Source organism: Erythrolamprus reginae, chromosome 1 (assembly GCF_031021105.1).
Source record: "Erythrolamprus reginae isolate rEryReg1 chromosome 1, rEryReg1.hap1, whole genome shotgun sequence".
NCBI lineage: Eukaryota > Metazoa > Chordata > Lepidosauria > Squamata > Dipsadidae > Erythrolamprus > Erythrolamprus reginae.
Genome location: NC_091950.1, coordinates 243,785,011 through 243,813,004, shown reverse-complemented (window position 1 = coordinate 243,813,004; position 27,994 = coordinate 243,785,011). Strand labels below are relative to the sequence as shown.

At 39.9% G+C, this 27,994-nt stretch overlaps 1 protein-coding gene across 2 annotated transcripts; it reads left to right on the top strand.

Moving 5' to 3' along the window:
• Window positions 1-61: 61 nt before the first annotated feature.
• Window positions 62-27,994, top strand: MCM8 (minichromosome maintenance 8 homologous recombination repair factor). 2 transcript variants are annotated; one of them, XM_070732683.1, is made up of 19 exons: window positions 62-291; window positions 1,595-1,761; window positions 2,462-2,539; window positions 4,858-4,940; window positions 5,646-5,795; window positions 7,135-7,238; window positions 9,181-9,379; window positions 10,519-10,604; window positions 11,089-11,240; window positions 14,517-14,715; window positions 18,963-18,993; window positions 19,600-19,740; window positions 20,519-20,660; window positions 22,348-22,543; window positions 22,708-22,927; window positions 24,362-24,571; window positions 25,960-26,036; window positions 26,349-26,538; window positions 27,333-27,994. In XM_070732683.1, the coding sequence occupies exons 2-19, from the start codon at window positions 1,620-1,622 to the stop codon at window positions 27,423-27,425; spliced, it is 2,493 nt and encodes an 830-aa protein (XP_070588784.1). In that variant the 5' UTR covers window positions 62-291; window positions 1,595-1,619; the 3' UTR covers window positions 27,426-27,994. The 2 variants fall into 2 exon arrangements, with proteins under 2 accessions (XP_070588784.1, XP_070588785.1); XM_070732684.1 differs by having other exon boundaries at window positions 189-482.

Sequence of the window (27,994 nt, the reverse complement as noted above, 5' to 3'; positions counted from 1 at the left end):
ACAGAGCTGGAAGGGACCTTGGACGCAAGACACCCCACGTGACTTTGCCCTTTTTCCGCTTAGGTTTTCGGAGGGGTCGCGAGCGGAATTTCTGCAACTCAGCGGCGCCGGTTTTGATTGGTTGGGAACGCCCGACGCCTACGGAAGCTCCGCCGCGCCAAAAATTAAATGGAGGAACGAAACAAAACGGGGCAATAGACGTGAAGAGATTGAGGAGGGCCCGGTCGAGGTCGCTTTGAGGCGTCGTGACCGTCGCCCACGGTTTTCAACTTCTCTCTTCTACATTCGGCGGTAACTGAAACTTTGAATCTCCAAAGCGAAGCGTTCGGGTGACCAATAAATATATACATCTAGCCGAATCTTTTCCCCATTCGGTGGAGTGGCCGAGGATTTTTCATTTTCCCCCCTTCTCAAAATGAAGGAACGCCGAACTATATAAGGAATATAAGGATTTTGCCTAAAGCTAAGGATCCCGGATATAGGTTGGCCCACCTTCCCCGATAATTGGATTAAATTCATTTTTTAGAAAATTGATTTAATGGAATGTGCTTGGGAATCGTGATGAGAAGAAATGGAGGGGTCTATTTATTCAATGTTTTCCTTTAACAGTTTTACCTGTACAGTTAGTCCTCGACTTTGAACAGTTTCCTTAGTGACCGCTCCAAGTTACAACGGCAGTGGGAAAAAAGTGACTTATGACCATTTTTCACACTTAAGACTGTTGCAGGATCCCCATGGTCAGGTGATTGACATTCGGATGCTTGACAACTGACTCACATTTATTATGGTGGTTTACCTTTTGCGATCTTCTGACAGGCAGTGTTAGTGGGAAAAGCAGACTCACTTAACAATTGTGTTGCTAATTTAACAACTTGCCAGAAATGTGGCAACCAAAGTCATAAAATGAGGCCAAACTCACTTAACAAAATTCCCCACATAAATATTGGACTCAATTGTGGTCATAAGTTGAGGACTATCTATAAAAGTTTTTTAAAAAAATGATTTTGCACTTGAGCTGTCTTAGTGCAGTGCTATCAAAATTTATTGGAAAGTAACTCCTGATTGTATTAATTGAGTCAAATAGATTTGCGACACATGCATTTGGATACTTTTGTGTGCTATGCCTATTGTATTCAATTCCAACAGTCATGGGCTTACCACATTAGCTCACTTGAAGTTCCAATCAATTTAATTTTTTACAGCAGTCTAATTTCTTACAGCAGTTGGATATTACCTTGAAATTATCATTCAATATTGAAGATTCATATATGAGTTTATTCATAATATTACGAGTTTCGTTCCAATTTATTGTGTGAATCTATTGTTCGTCAGTTGTAAAGAAAAGTGTAAAACATTTTCCAAAAATAACTAATTGTGATTTATTCAATAAAACATAGTTAAACCATGGTTTAGTTTGATTTAAAGACTTAAACAAATATTCAGCTTTGGGGCATATAGAGGGGCTAGATGTCAGGAACCTATTCTACTTAGAATAATCTGCGAACACCAGCATAGAAATAAATTGATGTATGCCTTAATAATTACTTTCAAAATTAATGTATGCTGTATTGTCATGTATTGTCTTTTGATTCAGAATGCAGATCTGTTAAAATGCCAAGATGAGTATTGAGCCTAGCAGGAAAGATTCTGGACGAGGAGGAGGTGGTTTTCAAAGGTGGAGAAGAGGAAGATGGCAAGGGAGAGGAAAAGGAAGTGGACAGAAAGAAAACTGGAAAAATGCTAGTGAGAAATTAGTGTTGGGTATGTTAATTCCACAGCTTTATTCATTCATTTATAGCATTCATATGATTGCCCAAGTAAAAAAGCATGACTAAGCAGTGTACAAAAATAAGTTAACACAGAAAACAATGCATGCCATCAAATCCCCTTTATGTTACTAAAATAATGAAATGGCAGTCAAAAATAAAATATATTTTAACTCAACCAGTTGGGAACTCTGATAATCTTTGGCCAATCTTCCTTGGCCTTCCTGGGGGCCAACCATATATTGATGGCAGAGTGGGGAACATAACCTCCAAAAGGAAGGGGCTGCCACCAAGAAGACACACCTCATGAAGTGACATTGTTTCAGTGACAATGAATGTTTTCATTCTAGAATGTTTCAATCAAAGTAATTCCAAATAACTTCTCATGTCACCTCTGCATAATCTTTTTTACTTTGGAGATTAAAAAAAAATCTAAACTTTCTGAATTTTTAAAATAATAGTTTACAACAGCACAATACAATGCCTGAAGTCTAGATTATTATGCTATGGTTTAGATAAAATTTTAAAAACTGAATTTTATGATCAAACTGTCCCTCTGTACAGTACAGGGAGTTATTACCTTTATCATTTTAAATGCAGTATTTGCAGCTACAATATGTTGTATATAAATTGCTTTTAATAACAAATTAAAAATGCTCAACTTTATCACTAATTTTTGAGGGAATATTTTTCAGCACAACTTCCTCATCTTATTCAAACAACACAGGACCAGCGTACTCCATATAAAGGCTGGAAACTTTATTTCTCTGAAGGTGAGGTCTTCCTTTCTTTGTACATGATACAAACTGAGAGCTGGCTATGGTTGGAATTTAAAAGCTGTAGGTTATGCTCTGGGAGACTGTGAGCAAATTTTGAAGAGAGGGGCATAGATTTTTTTTTAAAAAGATTGTACAATTGTATGCTCGGATCACTGGCAGAAACTGTTCCTATTCTGTCCGCATAAATTCCTTCTTTGCCTGAATGAGGCAACCAAGACTGGAATATTAGCCTGGATTGGCAGAGGCACATACTGTATATTGACATAAATTACAACAGACTAAGTGTGATGAAATAACAAACAGGTGGTTTATTTTAATATAACAATCTCACCTTAAACTGAGAAAGAGCTAATATGGTATAGTATTGGTGCTGGACTAGGAGTTGGGGGACCAGATTCTACTCATCCTTTGGATACAGAAGCCATTCCCTCTCAGCTCTGATCAACTGCAGGCTCTACAACAAGCCATATGAAAAACAAGATTTATTGCATATCTCTGGTACCATATAAAAATAAAATGCAAGTAGAATACTTTTCTCTAAACATTTGGATTTGCATATGTAGCCTTATGGTTTGTTTCATGCACCAATAATATGGTTCGTGTAAGTTGTGCTGTTTGCAGTAAAGAAACCTATCTATATAAAAGAGTGATGTAATATTTTGAAAGGCACATAAATTAAAACTAAAATTTATCAGGAATAAATTAAATATGTGCTTTAGGATATGATCAAAAGTTCACAAAATTTTAATTTTTAAAATATAAAAACTACTCTAAAATACAATGGCATCATATTGAGTTTTCTTGTCATGGATCTCAATAGTTTCCATATATATATTGAAGTAAACTTGTGTTCAATGAAACCATGCTATATCATTCCTATGCATTGCTAAGCAGTCTGTAGTTGGATTTCACACGCACTGCTAATCTTAATGTAATTGGTCTTGGCCTAGCGTGTGACTTGTCTCATTGCAACTTACTACTACATAACATGATGATTAAATCCTGGTTTTATCATATGTATTCAATTACTTATTTTCGGTATGCCCAAAACATAAGGTTTTTCTCTGGCATGTAGCTTTATTAATTAGGATATCAGCAATCAAAGTAATGCTTATAAGATAAAATATGGTCAATATTACAAGGTTATATTTAACTGAAGAAATTAAATCCTTAGTTTTGTAAATATCTTTAAGTCCTCAAGAGAACTTTTTAAAGCTACAGCTAAATATAACATTTTTATATTAAAGTACAGTGGTACCTCTACTTAAGAACTTAATTCATTCTGTGACCAGGTTCTTAAGTAGCAAAATTTGTAAGTAGAAGCAATTTTTCCCATGGGAATCAATGTAAAAGCAAATAATGCATGCAAACCCATTAGGAAAGAAATAAAAGATCGGAATTTGGGTGGCAGGAGGAGGAGGAAGAAGAAGAGGAGGAGGAGGATAGTTGCTGCCGAAGGAAGAAGGTGAGGTGAGGGGAATCAAAAAATCCAAAACTTTAAAGGCTTAAAAAAAAAAAAGAAGGACTCTGAGGCGGCGAGGAGGAGCACACGCCTCCCATACACCCGGCGCGAGGCTGTGCTAGAGAGAAACCAGGCGGGCGAGAAGGGGGAACCTCCCGCTCCTTTGACCGAAAGGCGGCTGCTGCTGCTGCTACCTGCTTCCTCTTCCTTCCCATACTGAGGGGCTCCCCTCTCCTCTCGCTCATCCGCTTTGTAGCCGGTGCATTTTCCTTCACTGTGGTGACTCCTCGGTTTGGCTGAAGCCGAGTTGATGCGGCCAGGGAGAAGCACCCCCTTTTGCCTTTCCGCATCCAGACACTTTGGATGGCAACCTCACGCCATATGTATGGGAGGCAGCACGAGGGAGACACCACAGCAAAGTGGTTTATTCCCTCTCCAAGCACCCAGAGAAAGGAAAATGCTTTGTTCACTCTGGACTGCCAAAGCCTCCTTAAGCGCCACCAAAATGCTCCTCTGGCAGCCCAGAAAAGCCCGAGATAGCCGGGATTAAAGGGAGAATAGCAGGAAACTGGCTGGGGCCTTGTGCCGCTCTCAAATTCCCTGGAAATTTTTCTGGGCTCAGGTTCTTAAGTAGAAAATGGTTCTTAAGAAGAGGCAAAAATAGTATATTGAACACCCGGTTCTTATCTAGAAAAGTTCTTAAGCAGAGGCATTCTTAGGTAGAGGTACCACTGTATATTAAAAATTGGCTTATAAAATCAGTGAGTTTGTTCATTAATATGTTCTTATATGTTCAATGTTATCTATAGTCATAACTATATCAGCTATTAATCAAAGTTCTCTAATTTAGACTATGATGACAACTCACCTTTTGTTCAGAAGATTGTAGCCTTTGAAACCTTTTTCAAATCTCGAATAGAGTTTTATGATAAGGTAAGTTATTAGACTATACATATTGTTTGGAATACTTTCGTTTTCTGAAGCTGGTTTAACCACATATTTGTCTATTTGCTACTTGTATTTATATGCTAGGGGAATCCAAGGATTCCTCCTAATCTCAAGAGAAGAGTGGCCTAGAAATTGAATGAATGAATGAGTGAGTGAGTGAATGAATGAATTTATGAGCATTTTAATTGTTTTTTCTAAGACAATTTTGCAGATTGATTCTGTCAGAATCTTTAGAAAATTTGTTTAATCTTACTCTTCAGTGCTCTGTGATCTAATTTTTAATGCTATATTTTGTATTTGGATGGATGGATAATTTTTTAGAAAATAAGGAAGTCCCCTTGTCCTCAACTATACTCATTTTGTTTTTCACATATTTAATTATTTACATAGCATGTGTTAACCTTTCAGTCAAATTTATCTGGTTTATCTTTTTTATTTTGTGTTCAAAGTGAAAAGAGGGAAGCGTATGTCAGTGGTTTTGCTAAGTTCAATGAACAAAGAATGTATGAGACGATCCTCATAATGCAGCTGATTCATATTTTGGAATATGAGGCAGTTGGTATTTTTAGTAAAATATTTTTCTTTAGTATTTGGGAATGCTTGTGCTATGATTAAAATAATGTGTAATGGAGTGAACAAAAAAAAGAGTTGTAACTACTGAAAACAAATTCACACACTTCTATTTTGTAGGATGAAGTAGAAAGAAAAGGAAGTATTCTTGTGGATTATAAGGAACTGATGTGTGATAAAGAACTAGTGGAATCATTACCTGATATTGCTGTTGATTTAAGAGATACACCGCAAAGAATTTTGGACTGCATGGGTTTGGCCATACATCAGGTAAAGGAACTAGACAAATATTTTTACATTCCAAAAACTTATTCACAAAATGCAAATCTTATCTAAGAGAACAATTATATTTACATTTAATACAAAAAAGAAATACTGTACTAACCATATATACATATCTTAAAATAAAGCCTGGCTGAACTCAACAGCACTTAGAAATTTACATAAAGTTTGAGTCCAAATCTTCAAATAAATCATTTAGTTTATATTCTAGGGGTAAATTATGTAACCATAAAAAAGGAAGGATGATGAATATTTTATAACTGCTTGACAGTGAAATCCTGCATATGTGTGTTAAACAAGAATTCCTACGTTTTGAAAAGCAGGCTAGCCTGAGCAGAATATGAATTAAAGTAGTCCCATCATTTAGAAGTGTTATATAGTTGTTTCAAAGGCTGTTTGGATATCTGCACATGCATGTATAGGAACATTCTTGACATTCACATCAGAATTTTCTCATACAAAAGCAGATGAAAACTAGACACAACTGCATTAGAATATCTTTACAATGCCAAATAGTTTGGTTTCTAATTACAGAGGATTGTGGGGTTAGGTGGTCCTTTGGAATAGTATAGCAGGGACAATGCATACTACAGTGGAAAAGAAAAATAAGCTTCCCTTTGATAGTTAATAGCAACATCTGCTTCTAAAAATGATATTTCTATGTTTATTTTATTTATTAATAGAGTTGAAAGGGACCGTTAGGTCATCGAGTCCAACCCCCTGCCCGAGCAGGAAACCCTACAGCACCCGAGCCAAATGGAAGTCCAATCTCCTCTTGAAGGTGTCTAGAGTTGGGGAGTTCACCACCTCCCCTGGCAGGCAGTTGCATTGGTTGATCGCTCTGACCGTCAGGAAGTTCTTCCTTATTTCCAGGTTGAATCTCTCCTTGGTCAGCTTCCAACCATTGTTCCTCGTCCGGCCCTCTGGTGCCCTGGGGAATAAAGAGACCCCCTCCTCACCGTGGCATCCCCTCAAGTATCTGTAAACTGCTATCATGTCCCCTCTAGACCTTCTTTTTTCTGGGCTGTCCATGCCCAGTTCTCTCAATCTCTCTTCGTAAGTCTTGGTTTCGAGTCCCCTAATCATTTTGGTTGCTCTTTTTTGCACCTTCTCCAGAGTTTCGATGTCTTTTTTGTAGTGAGGTGACCAAAATTGGATGCAGTACTCCAGGTGGGGTCTGACCAGGGCATAGTAGAGTGGTATTAGTACTTCCCTGGTCTTGGAGCGTATTCCTCTGTTGATGCAGCTTAGGATTGAGTTGGCTTTTTTGGCTGCTGCTGCTAATTAATTTAATCAAAGTCAGGCAGTTTCTTTTTTATTCTCCAAGGTATTGATCAAAGACCTTGAAAAGCATGCTGCAAAGCTGCGAGAGCAAGAAGGGCTGCCCCTTGACCAAGAGCCTATTATAAATGTACCACTTATTCATGCAAGGTATCTATTTTTTTTTATTATGAGAAAAACTGAAAATGTTTTAAAATGTTTTGCAAACTTTCTTGTATATGAATACAAAATGGCAAGAGCTCTGTGACATTTTTAGAAAATGATAGCATAAGAAATCCTATAAAAATTTAATATTACTAATTTCTAGAGTATTATAGAAAACTTGGTATTAAACTTGTACCAGTAAACATATTGACCAAATTGTGGATCAGCCCCAGTCAATGATATGATTGTTTTTACCTGATGCAAAGAGCCAATTTACCACACAAGGCAAGAAATTGCACCCTCTTTATTCTGTATCTGAACAAAGAGGTGTTCTTGGGATCCAAATTGCAAATCAAAAACTTCTGAAAAATACAGTAAATTAGAATAGTTTTTATACATTAAAAAAAACCCACACACAAAAATCACATTATAACTGGAAAGCAATAGGCAACAACTAGTAACTTATTCATACCACTAGTTGATGGCCCTCTCAGAAGGTGGGTTCATTGCTAAAATATTGTACCCTTTGTCCTTGTGTTTCTGTCTCTGATAGCTGACTATACAAAATTTTCTAGATAATTTATCTACAAAAGGAAAGGAGAGTTAATTTTAAATCTACTGCTTCTGAGGGAAAGGATGGTACTTTTTTTTTATATAATAGCAACCACATGATCTTTCCAGGAATGTGCAAGGCAGAGAAAGCTGCTAAAAAGAGAAATAGACAACAATGGAGTTTCTCTGGTTCAAACCACCTATACCAGTCCTTCACTCACCTAATTAAAATGATGAGCAATAATATTGCTGCATATAGGAATAATTTACGGTATTTGCCAACATTTAGATTTATCAATGGCACACTTAGTTCAGAGAAATGTCTTGGTAGGATTGCATCTTTCTGTTTATTTGATATGTGAGGCCAAATATTTTTTCTATTTTATAGCAAATGCGGTTTTCTATTTTATCTCCTCTGGGAAGCTATTCTATAGAAACCATAGACACCTGCAAGGTTACCCATGAGTCACTCAGAAATAATTTCAGAGAAGTTCATTATATAGAAAAATATAAAAAAATTAAATGGGCTTAAGTGTGCCTCTAATAGCCCTTCTCCAGAATTTACAATTGTGGGATTTATTATGCCTCAATGCAAGTAATATGGACTTTCATTCTGACTACCTAACAATAATTGTCTGCCTTGAAGGATATTGCTTTGAAAAGATCTCATCATGTACCAAATCTGTGGAAGGACTTTTTTCATTATGTCTTTGCAGAGATTGTTATATAATTGGAATGATGTATTACAGCTTGAACATTCTATTTTTGTTTGAAGTAGTAAGACTAAATATTTCAAGACATTACTGAATGTTTTGATTTTTTTTGCACCATTGGATTTATTATTTTCTAAAATTATGACATTATAAAGGTTCCTAAACTGAGTGTAGCAATTATATTATGCAAGAATAAGTTAATTAAGAAAAAGGTTTTATGTTTAATAAAGGTTTTATGTTTAATATTCTGATTAACTATTAAAATGTATTAATATCCAAATGTATGCAGCTTTTATCTGAATTTTGGTCTGGTAAATAATTATAATTTCAGTATAAATGAAAGTGGATACACAGAAATAAGTTTTTACAATTGTAATATATTTGTGCCAAGACTGACTCACAATAGAAAAAAAATGTTATTTTAACATATGTAGTATAATCTAGGAAAACAAATAATGCATTGGCTTCATTTAGAGAAAATTAAAATAAGTTTCATTTAAACCCATGACACATGTAAATTATGGTAAATTATTTTTTATTACCACACTAATCTATTACACACACCATTGCTTTCACCAATTGTTATTAGCAGTATATGAATACAGTAGTAGTATTTTAAACAATGAACTCCTACTGAATTATCAGGATATTTATTTAATTTGAATATGCTTTTATATTTTTAGAGTGTATAACTATGACCCAATTACTCAAATTAAGAATATTCGAGCTAATTGCTATGGGAAGTATGTTGCTTTACGTGGAACTGTTGTGCGTGTTAGTAACATTAAACCTATGTGCATCAAGATGGCCTTTATATGCAATACCTGTGGAAATACTCAGAGTTTTCCTCTCCCTGATGGAAAATATACACTTCCAACAAAGGTAATTAAAAAGCCCTCAAATCAAAAGAGCTACCTCCTACTTTTTTCTAAGTAGTATTTTAAGTACTGTACTGTATTTTTCGGTGTATAAGACACACCTTTTTCCTCCCTAAGAGAGGCTGATAATTAGGGTGCGTCTTATACTCTGAATGTAGATTCTCCTCCCCCCCCCCCCCCCCCAACTAGCTGCTACCGATCTTTCCAGCTCTTACCTTGCAGGTTCTTTCGTTGTTTCTCTCTGTGAAGAATGTTTTCCAAGCCCTAAGTCTTTGCAGAGTTTTTTCATTGCTCTAACTTGCTCCCAATAACTTTCTTTCCAGACCTAACCAGGTGCTAACGATATTCCCAGCTCTTACCTGCTTGCAAGTTCTTTCATTGTTATTCTCTGCAAAAAATGTCCAAACCATGTCTTTTGATTTTTTTTCATTCTCTATTTGTTCCAAATGTTAGCAGGTGCTAACAATGTTCCCATCTTTTACTGGCTTGCAAGCTCTTTCATTGTTACTCTCTACCAAGAATGTTCTCCAAACTCTATCTTTGTAGGTTTTTAAAAATTGCTTTACTTGCTCCAGATGTTTCTTTCCAGCCTAACCAGATGCTATTAATGTACCCAAGCTCTTTCATTGTTACTCTCTGCAAAGAATGTTTTCCAAGCCATAAGTCTTTGCAGGGTTTTTCCCATTGCTCTACTTGTTCAGACTGTTTCTTTCCAGGTGCTAATGATGTTCCCAGCCTTTACTAGCTTGCAAGCTCTTTCATTGTTACTCTCTCAGAATAAAGGTTTTTTTAAGCCCTTAACCAGGGGATAAAATAATGTGCTGAAAGTGACCAGACTAAGGACGCTAACCAGATGAATACCTGGTAAACAGATTCTTTTTCCTATTTTCTTCCCCAAAAACTAAGGTGCATCTTATACTCCAAAAAGTATGATAATAAGTTTTCACGATGTTCTATTCACTGTACATTTAAGGACACAAATCATATCTTGATAAAGGGATTTTACAAATTGTAATTCACTTTAAGAGTAATTTTTATGATGGAAAGATAAATGAATCAAGCATAAGTGCAAGCCTCCCAAAACAAATATGGTTATGGTATAAACTTTCATTTGTACTACATTTGAATATTAATGTGTTTCAGTGTTCTTTGCCCGGATGTCATGGACGATCGTTCATTGCAGATAGAAGTTCTCCTTACACAGTTACAGTGGACTGGCAGTCGATTAAGTAAATATATAATGTTACCATAATATTTTGGAAACTTAGATCATTTACAGTAAACTCAATGAATTAATTATACAGTCTCTTTTACTGTAATGTTAAAAAGTTCTGTTGAATAATAATTGCATTCAAAGAAAATCTCTCATTTTTTTCTCTAAAGTTATCTTTAATCCAGAGACAGCAATCTCCTTTTCCTGTAAGATTGGTAGTGTGAATTCTGGTTAATTGTACTTCTTTCTCCACAAGATTTGTGTGTTTTTCTAAGGATGGGTGGATATTTTAAGGAAGATTTTGTGCATCTTTGATTCATAATTCATTTAATCTTATCTTCAGCACTGAGAAGTATTTTCCAAAAATATGTTGGTACTCCAGAATGAAAGGAAAAGTCAAAATGCTTGTTTTGATCTACCTATATATGCTCAATATTTTATAAAGCTTCGTTCTCCTCCACAAATGGTATTATATCTTTTTAATTAACTTGATATTCCAGAATTCAAGAACGTATGTTGGATGATCAGCGAGAAGCTGGGAGAATTCCTCGGACAATAGAATGTGAATTGGTTCATGATCTTGTGGACAGTTGTGTTCCAGGCGATGTGATTACTGTTGCAGGAATTGTCAAGGTATCGAACACGGAAGAAGGTGAACTATATCAACTTTTATGTTTTGACACTTGTATAGTATTTTTTAGCAATTTTATGAAATGGCTATTAATTCAGTTGTCTGATGTGTATAATTATATTTTTCCCTATTAGTGGGTCAAAGTAAAACTTAATTAGTGTCAAAGACTATAGCCACAAGATTTAAATTAAAATAGTACAGTGATCCCCCGATCATTGCGAGGGTTCCGTTCCAGGACCCCTCGCAATGATCGGGTTTTCGCGAAGTAGCGCTGCGGAAGTAAAAACACCATCTGCGCATGCGCAGATGGTGTTTTTACTTCCGCCGCAGCAGCGAGGAGCCGAAGATTGGGGTTTTAAAACACCCGCGCGGCTTACAAACTGAGCCCTAAAGCCAAGCGCCAAAGGCGAACTTCTGCGCTTGGCTTCAGGACTCGGTTTGGAAGCCGCGCGAGTGTTTTAACAGGTCTCCGCCATCATGGGGAGCTTCCTAGCACCCCCCCGAGCCCCCAACCCGGGTTTGGGGGGTGCTAGGAAGCTCCCATTGTTGGCGGAGACCTTTTAAAACACTCGCGCGGCTTCCAAACTGAGTCCTGAAGCCAAGCGCCAAAGGCGAACTTCTGCGCTTGGCTTCAGGACTCAGTTTGGAAGCCGCGCGAGTGTTTTAAAAGGTCTCCGCCAACAATGGGATCTTCCTAGCACCCCCCAAACCCGGGTTGGGGGCTCAGTGGGGGTGCTAGGAAGCTCCCCATGATGGCGGAGACCTGTTAAAACACTCGCGCGGCTTCCAAACCGAGTCCTGAAGCCAAGCGCAGAAGTTCGCCTTTGGCGCTTGGCTTCAGGACTCGGTTTGGAAGCCGCGCGAGTGTTTTAACAGGTCTCTGCCATCATGGGGAGCTTCCTAGCACCCCCCCGAGCCCCCAACCCGGGTTTGGGGGGTGCTAGGAAGCTCCCATTGTTGGCGGAGACCTTTTAAAACACTCGCGCGGCTTCCAAGCTGAGTCCTGAAGCCAAGCGCCAAAGGCGAACTTCTGCGCTTGGCTTCAGGACTCAGTTTGGAAGCCGCGCGAGTGTTTTAAAAGGTCTCCGCCAACAATGGGAACTTCCTAGCACCCCCCAAACCCGGGTTGGGGGCTCGGGGGGGGTGCTAGGAAGCTCCCCATGATGGCGGAGACCTGTTAAAACACTCGCGCGGCTTCCAAACCGAGTCCTGAAGCCAAGCGCCAAAGGCGAACTTCTGCGCTTGGCTTCAGGACTCGGTTTGGAAGCCGCGCGAGTGTTTTAACAGGTCTCCGCCATCATGGGGAGCTTCCTAGCACCCCCCCCGAGCCCCCAACCCGGGTTTGGGGGGTGCTAGGAAGATCCCATTGTTGGCGGAGACCTTTTAAAACACTCGCGCGGCTTCCAAAACGAGTCCTGAAGCCAAGCGCCAAAGGCGAACTTCTGCGCTTGGCTTCAGGACTCGGTTTGGAAGCCGCGCGAGTGTTTTAACAGGTCTCCGCCAACAATGGGAGCTTCCTAGCACCCCCCCCGAGCCCCCAACCCGGGTTTGGGGGGTGCTAGGAAGCTCCCATTGTTGGCGGAGACCTTTTAAAACACTCGCGCGGCTTCCAAACTGAGTCCTGAAGCCAAGCGCCAAAGGCGAACTTCTGCGCTTGGCTTCAGGACTCGGTTTGGAAGCCGCGCGAGTGTTTTAACAGGTCTCCGCCATCATGGGGAGCTTCCTAGCACCCCCCCGAGCCCCCAACCCGGGTTTGGGGGGTGCTAGGAAGCTCCCATTGTTGGCGGAGACCTTTTAAAACACTCGCGCGGCTTCCAAACTGAGTCCTGAAGCCAAGCGCCAAAGGCGAACTTCTGCGCTTGGCTTCAGGACTCGGTTTGGAAGCCGCGCGAGTGTTTTAACAGGTCTCCGCCATCATGGGGAGCTTCCTAGCACCCCCCCCGAGCCCCCAACCCGGGTTTGGGGGGTGCTAGGAAGATCCCATTGTTGGCGGAGACCTTTTAAAACACTCGCGCGGCTTCCAAAACGAGTCCTGAAGCCAAGCGCCAAAGGCGAACTTCTGCGCTTGGCTTCAGGACTCGGTTTGGAAGCCGCGCGAGTGTTTTAACAGGTCTCCGCCAACAATGGGAGCTTCCTAGCACCCCCCCGAGCCCCCAACCCGGGTTTGGGGGGTGCTAGGAAGCTCCCATTGTTGGCGGAGACCTTTTAAAACACTCGCGCGGCTTCCAAACCGAGTCCTGAAGCCAAGCGCAGAAGTTCGCCTTTGGCGCTTGGCTTCAGGACTCGTTTTGGAAGCCGCGCGAGTGTTTTAAAAGGTCTCCGCCAACAATGGGATCTTCCTAGCACCCCCCAAACCCGGGTTGGGGGCTCGGGGGGGGTGCTAGGAAGCTCCCCATGATGGCGGAGACCTGTTAAAACACTCGCGCGGCTTCCAAACTGAGTCCTGAAGCCAAGCGCCAAAGGCGAACTTCTGCGCTTGGCTTCAGGACTCAGTTTGGAAGCCGCGCGAGTGTTTTAACAGGTCTCCGCCATCATGGGGAGCTTCCTAGCACCCCCCCCAGCCCCCAACCCGGGTTTGGGGGGTGCTAGGAAGCCCCCCATGCCGGCGGGAAGACCCAGGGAACGTTCCTTCGGCCGCCCAGCAGCTGATCTGCCGGAACGCAAACTCCACCATCTACGCATGCGTGCAGATGGTGTTACTTCCGGGTTGAAAACTCGCGATATAGCCGTTTCGCAATGATCGGGGTCGCGATACCCGGGGGATCACTGTATATTGATACACAACTACTTGAAAACTGTTTTCAGAGAGAAAATGTTCTTAGTTCTTTACTTTTGGGTAGTGAGGACAGCTGAAGCCAAAAATTGCTGTATTTTTAGTGGCAGAGCAGTCTTATGGACTTATTGTCCTTCATAGCATTCAAGATGGTGAAAATTCAACATTTCCAGAGATCATTGTAACTAAACACGGAGTTTTAGCCATTTTTGTATTTTTATCTTGCAGTTACTTTATCTTAGTTTACTTGGGTCTTGTAGCTTATTTATTGGATTTTAAGATTTATTATGGCCGTTTTAATGTTTCTCCATCATATAAGCCTCTAAGAATCACTTGGATTATGGTGGGGTACAAATGCAGTAAATAAATAAATATACTTTACAAAACAGGGCAGATAAAGCCATGTAATAAAGGAAAATATGTTTAGCTCAAAGCTGACATTTCATTACCCAAATCTGGTAACATCCTAAGTTACAACTTAAAGCAGAAAGATGATCATGATCTTTCCATTGATATTTTAACAGGATCCTCAAGAAATAAAAATGATAAATGTGTCTTCCTATTATACATTGAAGCAAACTCTATCAGTAATACAAAAGGCCAGAAAATCAAGAATGATGAACATGGGTTAAACCAGCAAGGATGCCTGGAGTTTTCACTTAAAGATCTTTATGCAGTCCAAGAAATCCAAGCTGAAGAGAATCTGTTCAAGCTTATTGTCAGGTATGCCATTTATTTCAAATCAGGGGATATATTTTATTTGTCCCCACATTTCAGCCCAGCCATTATGAGTATTCACTTATGTGTACAGTACATGTTCTTTTTTATAAAAAAATATTTTGTAAAACGTAAGTTATTAATGTTTCTGAACATGATATTGTAGAAAAAAAAGTCAGAGATTGGACGATTACAATATATTCTTGATATTCATGAAAGAGTAGCTTCAAGTTGCTTCTAGCATTTAATTTGGTAGGAGTCACAATATTCTAAATGTCACATCAAAACAAACAAAGCAATTATAATATTTAATCTGTCTACACTTGCTATTTATCCTTTTATTCTTTTTCCTTATGGGTATTCTAGAGCTTAAGTATCCTTGATGCTCTCGGAGCTTGGTTGTTTTCTGGCAGATGTTTCATTACCCAAACTAATCTAATATCACTGATGATGTTACCTAGTTTTGGTAATGAAACATCTGCAAGAAAACAACCAAGCTCAGAGAACACCAAGGACCCTTCACGTTAACTGTAAAGTTACAAATTTCCCTTTATTGGTATTCTAGAACTGGATTGAAAATAGACAACAGGACATAGAAAATCCCTACCCAAGATGAGAGCCTAAAATAATTAAATAGTGTCATTACCAGGAAATCCAGCATGACTACAAGTTAGTTTTTTTCTGATCCATGTTCAGCTGGTAACCTATCCATGGAGTTGACAACTGCACAATAGTAGTTTGCCTTTTCCTTCTTCATGAGCAGTGGTCTAATTTCCCAATAAAGCTTACAGAACTGGGATACCTTGGCAGTCTCCCATTTAACTATTAATCAAGGCTCATCATGCTTAGTTTCCAAGTCAGATAAAGTTAGCAAGTACTACTGGTGGACCGGTGCCTGATGATAGTAAATTGTAATTTTGTTTTAACGCAAGATAATTCCATGCCCCCCCTCCAAACCCCTCTAACACTAATGGGGGATCTCTCCTACCGCATCCATCAGATATAGAAGATGTATAAATCAGCAAACAAGGAATTTATGTGTTTTAAATGTGACAGTAAGAGAATTATTGAGAGCCAGTGTGGTGCAGGTGTTAAGCTGTTCTATGGGCATTGGCGAAACACAGGCTCAAGTCCACAATGGGTTTGTAGGTGACTTGGAGCCAATCATCCTCTGTTAACTCCACCTTTCTCACAGGTAGTGTTGTGGTTGAGGGAAAGTTCTGTCTCCCTGTCCCTCCCACCCTGTGAAAGGCAAAATATAACTTTGACAATAAATATTTGTAAAACGTCTTACCACCCAGTTGAACTGATAGAAATGCAGTATAAAGAGCTTACTATGAATTCTCACAATATCGTAGGAAATGGCAGATAATGCCATCCCCTGTGCTGCTGCCAAAATATGGCATTGTTGAAAAACTTCAGATGAAGGAGATGATGTCAACCATACCATTTATGACATCATAAATACAATTGTGGACAAAGCATGAGGCTTTAAAAGGTTATAAAGGTTATCTTTGTCCACTGACAATCAGTCTTTAAAGTATTTTTTCAATCTATGACTGGTTTAATATTAGGCTACAATGATTTATTTCTGTTGCTTGTTTGTTATCTAAAAGGATAGTCTTAAATACAGTACAAGATTTCTTTTTGTGTAATAAGTGAACATTTATACATGTTGGAAATCCAATCCATTATGAAAGATAGCCTTAAACCTAAACCCTAAACTTAATTACATTTAACTCGAATTGATTTCAGTGGCATAATAAATAATTTATTAGATTTAGCATAGCTACCCACTCCAAAAGGCTCTGGGTTTAAAACAGTTAAAAACATTGCAACAAAATGTTATTGCTACTGTTGTGACTAGTTGCACAGTCAGACAGATGTTTAGACTAGATTTGGCATTGGTATCTGACTACTGAATCCTTCCTAAGGATCAGGAATAAGCAGATGTTGATACTTGATGGTATTAAAGATATCATCACAGGATGTAAACTCCAACTAGAGCTATGTTTTACAATTGACTGCTAGTGATTTTATTCAGTGCTAATTGTGTTCAAATGTTTCAGATGTTTTGGGATTGCATCCAAGGTGCCTTATATACTATTTGGTACATACAGTGATCCCTCGATCATCGCGAGGGTTCCGTTCCAGGACCCCTCGCGATGATCGATTTGTCGCGAAGTAGCGGTGCGGAAGTAAAAACACCATCTGCGCATGCGCAGATGGTGTTTTTATTTCCACAGCAGCAGCGAGGAGCCGAAGATTGGGTTTCCCCGCCGCCTCGCTGCTGCTGCTTGTCCGCGCGCGTGCCGCCCGCCCCCCGCGCTGTTGCTGGGGCCGCTTCTCAGCTGAGAAGCGGCCCTGGGGTTTCCCCCGCGCGCGCGCGTGCCGCCCGCCCCCCGCGCTGTTGCTGGGGCCGCTTCTCAGCTGAGAAGCGGCCCTGGGGTTTCCCCCGCGCGCGCGCGTGCCGCCCGCCCCCCGCGCTGTTGCTGGGGCCGCTTCTCAGCTGAGAAGCGGCCCTGGGGTTTCCCCCGCGCGCGCGCGTGCCGCCCGCCCCCCGCGCTGTTGCTGGGGCCGCTTCTCAGCTGAGAAGCGGCCCTGGGGTTTCCCCCGCGCGCGCGCGCGTGCCGCCCGCCCCCCGCGCTGTTGCTGGGGCCGCTTCTCAGCTGAGAAGCGGCCCTGGGGTTTCCCCCGCGCGCGCGCGTGCCGCCCGCCCCCCGCGCTGTTGCTGGGGCCGCTTCTCAGCTGAGAAGCGGCCCTGGGGTTTCCCCCGCGCGCGCGCGCGTGCCGCCCGCCCCCCGCGCTGTTGCTGGGGCCGCTTCTCAGCTGAGAAGCGGCCCTGGGGTTTCCCCCGCGCGCGCGCGTGCCGCCCGCCCCCCCGCGCTGTTGCTGGGGCCGCTTCTCAGCTGAGAAGCGGCCCTGGGGTTTCCCCCGCGCGCGCGCGTGCCGCCCGCCCCCCGCGCTGTTGCTGGGGCCGCTTCTCAGCTGAGAAGCGGCCCTGGGGTTTCCCCCGCGCGCGCGCGTGCCGCCCGCCCCCCGCGCTGTTGCTGGGGCCGCTTCTCAGCTGAGAAGCGGCCCTGGGGTTTCCCCCGCGCGCGCGCGTGCCGCCCACCCCCCGCGCTGTTGCTGGGGCCGCTTCTCAGCTGAGAAGCAGCCCTGGGGTTTCCCCGCGCGTGTGCCGCCCACCCGCCCACGCCGTTGCTCGCGCCTTACCGGGGCAAGAGGGGGAAGACCCAGGGAAGCCTCTGCCCGGCGGGGAAACTCCACCATCTACGCATGCGTGGAAGGGCACGCATGCGCAGATGGTGGAGTTTACTTCCGGGTTGAAAACTCGCGATATAGCGTTTAGCGAACATCGAGATCGCGAAACTTGAGGGATCACTGTATTCGCTTTCTATTGCCACAGTTGTTCCACTTCTCTCTGCAGGTCAAAGAGTAACTAATATCTAGTAGATACTATTTGTTCTGATCAGAATTTAAATTTTCTGAGTTTCTCTTTGCCCCCACAATATATCGTTTAGAAAACTTACTTTGCAAAGTACAGGAAAGCCAGATGCTACGGATTGTAGCCTTCTTGGCTGCCTTGGGTTTTCTCTCCCTAGTATAGTAATAATCTCATACTTTGTCTATGTACTTTTAGAAGGCTATAGAATTTGATAGGAGAGAACCAGTTTGATGTAGTGGTTAAGGTGCTGGCCTAGAAATGAGATTATGAATCCTAGTCCTGCCTTGGGCATGAAAACCAGCTGGGTGACTTTGGGCCAATCACTCTCTCTCAGCCCTACCCACTTCATAGGAATATTGCTCAGGAGAAAATAGAATGGAATATTGATATGTTTGCCCCCTTGAGTAAAATATGCAAGAGGATAATTCCCCTCCCCATAGGTAAACCAATATGCACCCATACTTAATTAGTATCGCACAATGCACATGCTACACAATTCAGATGAATTCCTTTTTATACAGGATTTGTTTATAAATAGATTTGAAATACGTAACCTTAAATATGTTTTCCATTATATGTGTTGTGAGCTGCCCTGAGTCTTTGGAGAGGGGCGGCATACTAATCTAATAAATTGTTATTATTATTATTGTTATTATTATTGTTATCATTATTGTTATCATTATTATTATTATTGTTGTTGTTGTTGTTGTTATTGTTGTTGTTGTTGTTATTATTATTATTATTATTATTATTATTATTATTATAATTATATTTAACCTGGTAATACAATTTGTTTTTTTCCTAGTTCTCTTTGTCCTACTATTTATGGTCATGAGGTAAGTATACTCTAACAGAAATATTCTATGATTCGAATTCCAAATGCTTAGTAGAAACTAAAATATATTATGGGCCTAGTTTATAAACTACATTTTAATGGCCTGCAAAGAAAATGTGAATTGTTTTTGTGGTGTTTCTGTTACTGTAATCCCTCTATTAGCAATATTAATAATATTCAATATATCAGCATTAAAATGAGTTTTTTATTCCTTACATAATCTGATTTATGCTTGTTTTCAAGACCTTAATAAAATTATATGGAAGTGTTCTGACAATATGCTTAATAGCTACCTATCAAAATGTACTATTATTTTATTTAAATGATCCATGAATTAAAAAGTGCATAATGGTTGCAAAGACTTGTATGATAAAATAACATCTTTATTGTTCTGGCACTATTGTGCTGTAAAAGATTTTGTAACAATTTTTGGAGGGCTTTATTTGATGCTGCACTGTCTGAATCTGGTATGTTACCATTTCATTTTTATTACTTCTGAAGAGTTAGAAGCTTTGTACAAATATTAATAGGGAATAACTGGTTCATGTTGTACTGAAATTGAATTATCCCTTGCAAATATTTTATGGATTGCTTTCCCTTGTCACAGGTGGTAAAAGCTGGTTTAGTGTTGGCATTATTTGGAGGATGCCAAAAATATATGGATGATAAAAACAGGATTCCTATTCGAGGGGACCCACATCTTCTCATGGTTGGAGATCCAGGACTGGGGAAAAGTCAGATGTTGCAAGTATGACTTCATTTATTTATACATGCACTGACTATTGTATTGTTTCAAAAATTGCATATATTCTTCCTTGGCATTTTATTCTTGTTAGTATACAGTGAACCCTCGAGTTTCGCGTCCTCGAGCATCGCGAAAGGGCTATATCGCTAGTTTTCAACCCGGAAGTAAACTCCACCATCTGCGCATGCGTGCCTTTTTTCTATGGCCACGCATGCGTAGATGGTGGAGTTTCCCTGGGCGGCTTCCCTGGGTCTTCCCCCTCTTGCCCCGGTACGGCGGCGCGAGCAACGGCATGGGCGGGCGGGCGGCACGCGCGGGGACACCCCAGCTCCGCTTCCCAGCTGGGAAGCAGCCCCAGCAACGCGCGCGCGCTTGGGGACATCCCAGCTCCGCTTCCCAGCTGGGAAGCAGCCCCAGCAACAGCGTGGGCGGGCGGGCGGTGCGCGCGCGCTTGGGGAAACCCCAGCTCCGCTTCCCAGCTGGGAAGCAGCCCCAGCAACGGCGTGGGCGGGCGGGCGGCACGCGCGCGGGGAAACCCCAGGCGCGAGCAACGGGGTGGGCGGGCGAAGGGCGGGCGGCGGTGGAAGTAAAAACACCATCTGCGCATGCGGAGATGGTGTTTTTACTTCCGCACCGCTACTTCGCGAAAAATCGATCATCGCTTGGGGTCCTGGAACGGAACCCTCGCGATGGTCGAGGGACCACTGTAATTGTGTATGTTATCAATATGAGTAATTGGTCTATAACATGCAAAGCTAGCTTTTTCAATTTGTTTTTTCAGGCTGTGTGCAATATTGCACCACGGGGAGTATATGTCTGTGGCAATGCCACTAGTACAGCTGGTCTGACTGTAACTCTGTCTCGAGACAGTTCCTCTGGAGATTTTGCACTGGAAGCTGGTGCCCTTGTACTTGGAGACCAAGGTAGTGTGTTCAAGTGTATTTATTCGGACATGAAAACTATGTAAACATTATAGATGGGCACATTTATGATGGTATAAACTTGCCTTTTACTGGAAACTTGAGATGCAGTCTTAACAGACAGGTATATCTTTTTCAAACATTGGGAACCAGAGAATGGGAGGAGTGTTATGAGAGAGAAATAAAATGTGTAGACTGGTAGTGTTGATTATAGAAGGCAAGAAATATTTACTGGTACATAGACAGATACTTAGAGATTAATTCCTCTCCCATTCATGTCAGAGGCACCACTTAAGGTGATTTTTGGGTTGAAAACATTAGCTGTGACATCACTGCTGTCTGGGAAATACCTGTGGAGGCTCTTGTCCTTGGAGTTGGAGGGACGGCTGCTCACCCTGCCGTTCAGCAGCATTTCAGTCTGGAACATGGGCTTGCTAACCTCCAATCCAGGGTTCTAACCATGTGAGCCAGTGTGATCCCGAGAGCTAAACTGATTAAATATTTTCCTTCATTTTGAAAATTCACCACTCCTTTTTGTAAAGCACTTTTTTTAGATTTACTTAGTCTGGTAATAAAACATCTTCAGGCAAAACAACTGGGTTTGGAGAGCACCAAGGAGTCCACTGCTTAAATGATCGGCTGTTTTGAGTTTTCCATATCAGTTGCAAAAAACTGATATGCGCATGCCTAACAGAATGTGACGAGTTGCAACTCAAGTACCCTGTCAGAAAGTTATTTGATGAGAATTGAGGCATTTGTTGTTGTTGTTGTTGTTGTTGCTATTATTGTTATTATTATTGTTATTATTGTTGTTGTTATTATTATTATTATTATTATTATTAATAATTAGATTTGTATGCCGCCCCTCTCCGCAGACTCGGGGCGGCTCACAGCAGTGATAAAACAGTATACAATGGCAAATCTAATATTAAGTCTAAAATAACAATTTTACACTAAAAATCTAAAAAAATCCTTATATAAAAACATACACACAAACATTCCATACATAAAACTACATAGGCAAGGGGAGATGTCTTAGTTCCCCCATGCCTGACGGCAGAGGTGGGTTTTAAGAAGTTTACGAAAGGCAAGGAGGGTGGGGGCAGTCCTGATTTTCGGGGGGAGCTGGTTCCAGAGGGTCGGGGCTGCCACAGACAAGACTCTTCCCCTGGGTCCTGCCAGCCGACATTGTTTAGTCGACCTGACCTGGAGAAGGCCGACTCTGTGGGACCTAACCGGTTGCTGAGATTCGTGCGGCAGAAGGCGGTCTCGCAGATATTCTGGTCTGGTGCCATGAAGGGCTTTATAGGTCATAACCAACACTTTGAATTGTGAACGGAAACCAATCGACAACCAATACAGACTGCGGAGTGTTGGTGTAACATGGGTAATATTTATGTTATCTTGAAAAAAAAAAAGTATAGATCAAAGTGTAGCATAATAATACATCCAATAATTTATTAACAATAAGTCTTATTTAGGAATTCCAAAAACCTATTAGCTCAGCAGTGTTCTTTAAATGCTTACCGTGAAAGATTTTACATCTTAATAAAAAGAGAATTCTCACATTTAAATACTAATTTTTTCCTGAATAAATTTCATTTTGAGCATGATGAATTTTATAACATAAATCTTTTTAGTGTTGAACAAGTAATTGCCTTGCTTCCTTTGTAATTATTTTTCTTTTTAGGTATATGTGGAATTGATGAGTTCGATAAAATGGGGAGCCAGCACCAAGCTTTGCTGGAAGCTATGGAACAACAAAGTATTAGTCTTGCTAAGGCTGGCATTGTTTGCAGCTTGCCAGCAAGGACATCAATTATAGCTGCAGCAAATCCGGTTGGGGGTCACTATAACAAAGCCAAAACTGTATCTGAGAATTTAAAGTAAGTACTGTATTTTCAAACTGTCTGCTTTATAGTTTACAAGACAAGCAAAAAAGTAAGAAATCTTAACTTACATTGTGTGAATTTTGGGTAAATTCTTAAGCTGTATTCAGTTCTTTGAGGTAGAATTGTAGTACTGTACTGGATTTGATTTATCCATGTAGGATGGGAAGTGCTTTGTTATCCCGATTTGACTTGGTATTCATACTGCTGGATGTTCCAAATGAAGATCATGATCATTTGCTTTCTGAACATGTAATGGCGATGAGAAATGGAAAACAGTCTGGATGCAGCAGTGCTACTGTGATTCGTGAGCATTCCCAGAATTCAAATATATCAGTTCTTGAAGTTCTTTCAGACAAACCACTAGCAGAGAGATTAAAGGTAAAATATTTGTTCATGTTTTGACTTACTATATCTTATCATCAGGGAATGCTGTTGATGTCTGGAAATAGCAACAGCATTTAGACTTATGTACTGCTTCATAGTACTTTTATAGCTCTCTCTAAGCGGTTTACAGAATCAGCATATTGCCCCCAACAATCTGGGTCTCATTTTACCCACTCCAGAAGGACAGAAGGCTGAGTCACCTTGAGCCGGTAGTGAGATTTGAACTGCTGAACTACTGCTAGTGGTTAGCTGAAGTAGCCTGTGCTACCCTGGCTCTAGAAAAAACGATATATTTAATACATTTGAGATAAATAGTTTTGAGATAAGTTGTTTTGTACATTTAGTATGTTTGAGGTAAGTTGAGTATTAGAGGAATACGATACTCCTTTTTTGCTGTAGCATAGTTTGCAAACCTAACATTATAGCATTACTGGGGACTGAATTATTTCTTTTATCTTTTCTGTTCTTGAAGCTGCTGGCCTCATGCAGTAATCTAGAAAATGTTTGACTTCTGTGGTTAGAAAATGAGAATTCTGTAATACATGAAGAGAATAAATGGAAATTGGCAATATCCAATATATATATATATATTTGTGATTGGGATTTAATTTTCTGAGCTTATCTTCACCCCTACAAAATATATACAGCTAGAAAACAAAGGATAGGAAAGTCAGATGCCATGGATTGAGCTTTGCACATTCTTAGAATTTTTGACTGCTTGGGTTTACTGTCTCTGGTATAAGAATGGTTTTCATATATTGAACCCTCCTAAAAGTTCTGTGTGATTTTAGAAGGCTACAGAATTAGATTTCAGAGATCCATTTTAATATAGTGGTTAAGATTCTGGTCTAGAAATAACCAGGAGACTTATAGTAGTCCCATCTTGGGCCTGAAAGCTGGCTGGGTGATTTGGGTGCCAGTCAACCTTCTCTCAGGCCAAATCATCTCACAGGGTTGTTGTTGTGGGGAAAATAGGAGGAGGAAGTAGTCGATGTGTTCTCTGCTTTGAGTTACTTATAAAATAATAAAGGTGAGATAAAAATCAAATCACATCTAAATAAATAAATAACTTTGTTAAAATAACTTTCCTTGAAGTTTTTGGTTAAGTGTTCGGTTTCCGCTTGGAAGCAATAAGCTTTTGGGCAAACACTCTGTGAGAGATAAAGAGATGCCAGTTCCAGTGGAAAAAACACTGGGGAGGTAGATCTCAATTATTAAGCTTCGTTTTTGTACAGTGCTTTAACATTCCAATGTGAGAATACATGTAACAAATGTGATGACTTTTTTGTGCTTCTGAGGCTGAGATGGGAGGTTAACTTGTGTCATTAAATTCTGTGAGTTATTATAGCTCTTATCTGCTCCTATCATTTATTTTTTTCCAGTTGAAATGGAATATTATAATGTCTAAATAGTATTTTTAAATGTTAGCTCATTCCAGGAGAAAACTGTGACCCAATTCCACATCAGTTGTTAAAGAAATATGTTGGCTATGCAAGGCAATATGTTCATCCCAAGCTCTCTCCAGAAGCTGCTCAGATACTACAGAAATTCTATCTTGAGCTCAGACAACAAAGTCAAAGAGCAGATAGTACACCCATCACAACACGACAGCTAGAATCATTGATCCGCCTTACTGAGGTACTGATTCATTTTATAACTGTTACTAGGAATTTTATAGTAAGTGTATTTTGACAGCCCAAAGTACTGGATTTTAAAACACAGAGACTGTAATACATATTTTTTTCTTATGGTGACTTATATCTGGTTTATTTTAAATGGCATATGTTGATGCTACCTGACATTGGAGATGGATCAAATCTAAATATTTTTGTGACTTGAGGAAAACCAATGTTTCTATCATTTTTTGTGGTACTATAAATTAACAAACTGGCATTGATCTATACATATACACATGTATATACAATATATATAAACATACATGAAGACACCTGTATATATCAACAATGGCTTGAAGGCACCAAAAACAAAGAAAAAGAAATAAATAAGGATGGAGCGGTCCAGATATTTTGGAGTAAGCTGTTCCATAGGAGAGAAAGCATCACTAAATAGATTCAAGTCTGGGAGTCACTGGAGGTAGCATTCTGTCTGTAGGAAAATGGCCCTTCCCTCAGCAAATCTTATTCGTCAGACAGATTCAAAACAGTTGCTGTACAGCAGGGAGGCCAGTGCAATATCATCACTCTCCGCTTGTCCTTCAAACCTAGTCTAAAAATAGCACCTCACATCCAGTTACCTATGGAGCAGTACCAGTTGCCTCCTGTAGTATCTTGTAGATGACAATTTTATCTCCACCTTATTTACCTTGGAGTTATAATTGATGCAACGTCTGAAATACAGATAGGTACATCCCCAAGAAGGAAATCTTTCTCCAAATATCAGTGATATATGCCACGTCTGCTCTTTCATCCAAGATCAAATCATGGTTGAGGATTTATTAAAAGCAAACCACTATGTAAATAATACTATCTATTCTAATTGGCAAGCTTTCTAAATTTTGAAATAGAGTTTGTTCCTTGGTGTATGTATGGTTCTTTAAACTATGGGGTTAACCTGAGACTGCCACAATATATGCAGAACACCTATTTTGATGCTAAAGTATGGTTTCTCTCATATCTCTTTTCAATCTTTTTTAATTAATTGAAGTTTTAGTAAGATTGGTATATTAGCTATTTAATATTTTTCATTTATTTGCGATTCATCAGTTTGTACTGACACGTTTTTGCAAAACAAAACAAAAAATTACAAAATTCAGAAACCTTGTGATAATGCAATTCATAATCAGGATGCTCAGTCATGGGACTTGGCTTGACATGGAATGTCAACTCAACTATTATGATTTGTTAAAAAATGGTTTGTAGCTCAGTATTGTGTCAGCCCAACTAAGCAAACTGTGGCTTATTCATAGAAATATTTTTAATGTGAATGTGATTCTAACTATGCGATTTCTAATCCAATTAAATATGGGTGATTTGTATATAATATTAGCATTTCTGCTTTTCTTTAAGGCACGATCAAGATTAGAGTTAAGAGAAAAGGCCACCAAAGAAGATGCTGAGGATGTTGTTGAAATAATGAAATACAGGTAGTATAAACTTAATAAAGTACCACAGTAATAGCATAAAAATCTATGAACTTGCAACCTACAGACTGAACGATATGCAAACTGAAGCATTTTTCAGCAAATAGAAATCAAAGTATTTTGAAAAATAATCTAAACATGCATTCAGTAAACCAAGCACAACCTGAATAGAATTATTTTTGTGCTATTTTTTAAGCTCATTAAAACTTTCTGTTTAAGGAAAAATTCAAAGAAAGTTCTCTGCCTCGTTTGCAGTTGTATCTTTAATTTTAATTTCTTGCTGACATGTTTATTTTAGTTTACTCTTTTCTCAAGTATGTTAGGAACTTACTCTGATGAGTTTGGGAAATTGGATTTTGAGCGTTCTCAGCATGGTTCTGGAATGAGCAAACGGTCACAAGCAAAGAAATTTATTTCTTCCCTCCATCGTGTTGCAGAAAGAACTTATAACAACATTTTTGAGCTTCATCAACTTCGACAGGTTGCTAATGAATTCAATATGCAAGTAAGTTAAAATAAATATGTACTGTAGAACAGGGGTCTCCAACCTTGACAACTTTAAGACTTGTGGAACTGAGGAGCTCGCTAAGGAACTCTGGGAGTTGCAGTCCACAAGTCTTAAAGTTGCCAAGATTGGAGAACCCTGCTCTAGAAGAACACAATTAGCTATTGATGTAAACAGTTGGACGGGAGAGGGTTACTATTGGTTCTATTGATGAAAAGGACCTGGAGTTCCAGCTTTACTTTAGAAATGATATTTGAGTTTGATATTATTGAATGCAATATGCGCATAACAAAAAATATTGGGGTAATGTTTAGGCTGGAGCTTTCCTAGGAGCTTCGCGGCACACCTGCCCGTGTCTCGCGGCACACTAGTGTGCCGCCGCACACCGGTTGGGAAACGCTGCTCTAGGGTACCAAATAAACCCATTGCCTTATGGCATGGTTTCTTAAATGGGGGTTTCCCAAAACTCTGGAAGAGGTCCACAAAATCAAAACTATTTTTCTGCCTATGTTGAAAAATTATACATTAAATCCCATCACATAATTATGAGAAGCAACAACAGTAATGAAGGCATCAGTGTTAATTTTTTAATTTCACAAATATCAATAAAATGTAACCCATACAAACGAAATCTCTTTGGATGTCCTCTATAATTTTTTTAAATGAGAAGGAATCCCGAGAGAAAAAAATCTTAAGAAACACCATGGATAGACTTTAAAAACCCTTTCCAAAATAATATTTTATAGTTGGTCTTCATCACACAGCTATTGTTTCTTGTTTAAATTTGTTTTTAGATACCTGACTTTGAAAACTTCATTGCATCTTTAAATGATCAGGGCTATTTCTTGAAAAAAGGTCCAAGATTATATCAGCTTCAGACAATGTGAAGTAGTTCAATACCTAAAGAAAACTGCTTACTAAGACGAAGAAACGAATGTAAAGGATTGCAACTCATTCGTGTTTCTTATTCAGCTGAATTCTTGCCTAAGAATACCGGTATGAATATTTGTAGAATTCAGGCATTGGTCAAAACAATCTGAAACAAGATTAATGTAAATGTAATAAGGGAAGAGGAAGCTGACGTCCCCACTTCTCTCCCTGACATTCCTGAAAAAGGTTCTGTGAGAATCTGATAACTCAGCTGGATGGTATTTGTTGTGATGCAAAGGATATGGGAAAATATCTCTAATGCTGGATGAAGAAGGTGAAGAAGGGGCTTTATGTATTGACATGAAACAATTCATTTACTAATTCTAATACTTTTCAAATGTACCGTGCATATAGTAACATTTCAAACCATTCTTGTTAAAGTTTTGTCTGATTTGAGTAATTTTGTTAATCCTATTTATTGATTTATGAATGTGGTGTGTATTTTTTAAGTCAAACTATAAACGAGCAAAGTTCATGTTCTAAATATTATACCATTAAAAAGAATATATTGTTGGATTACTTAAAA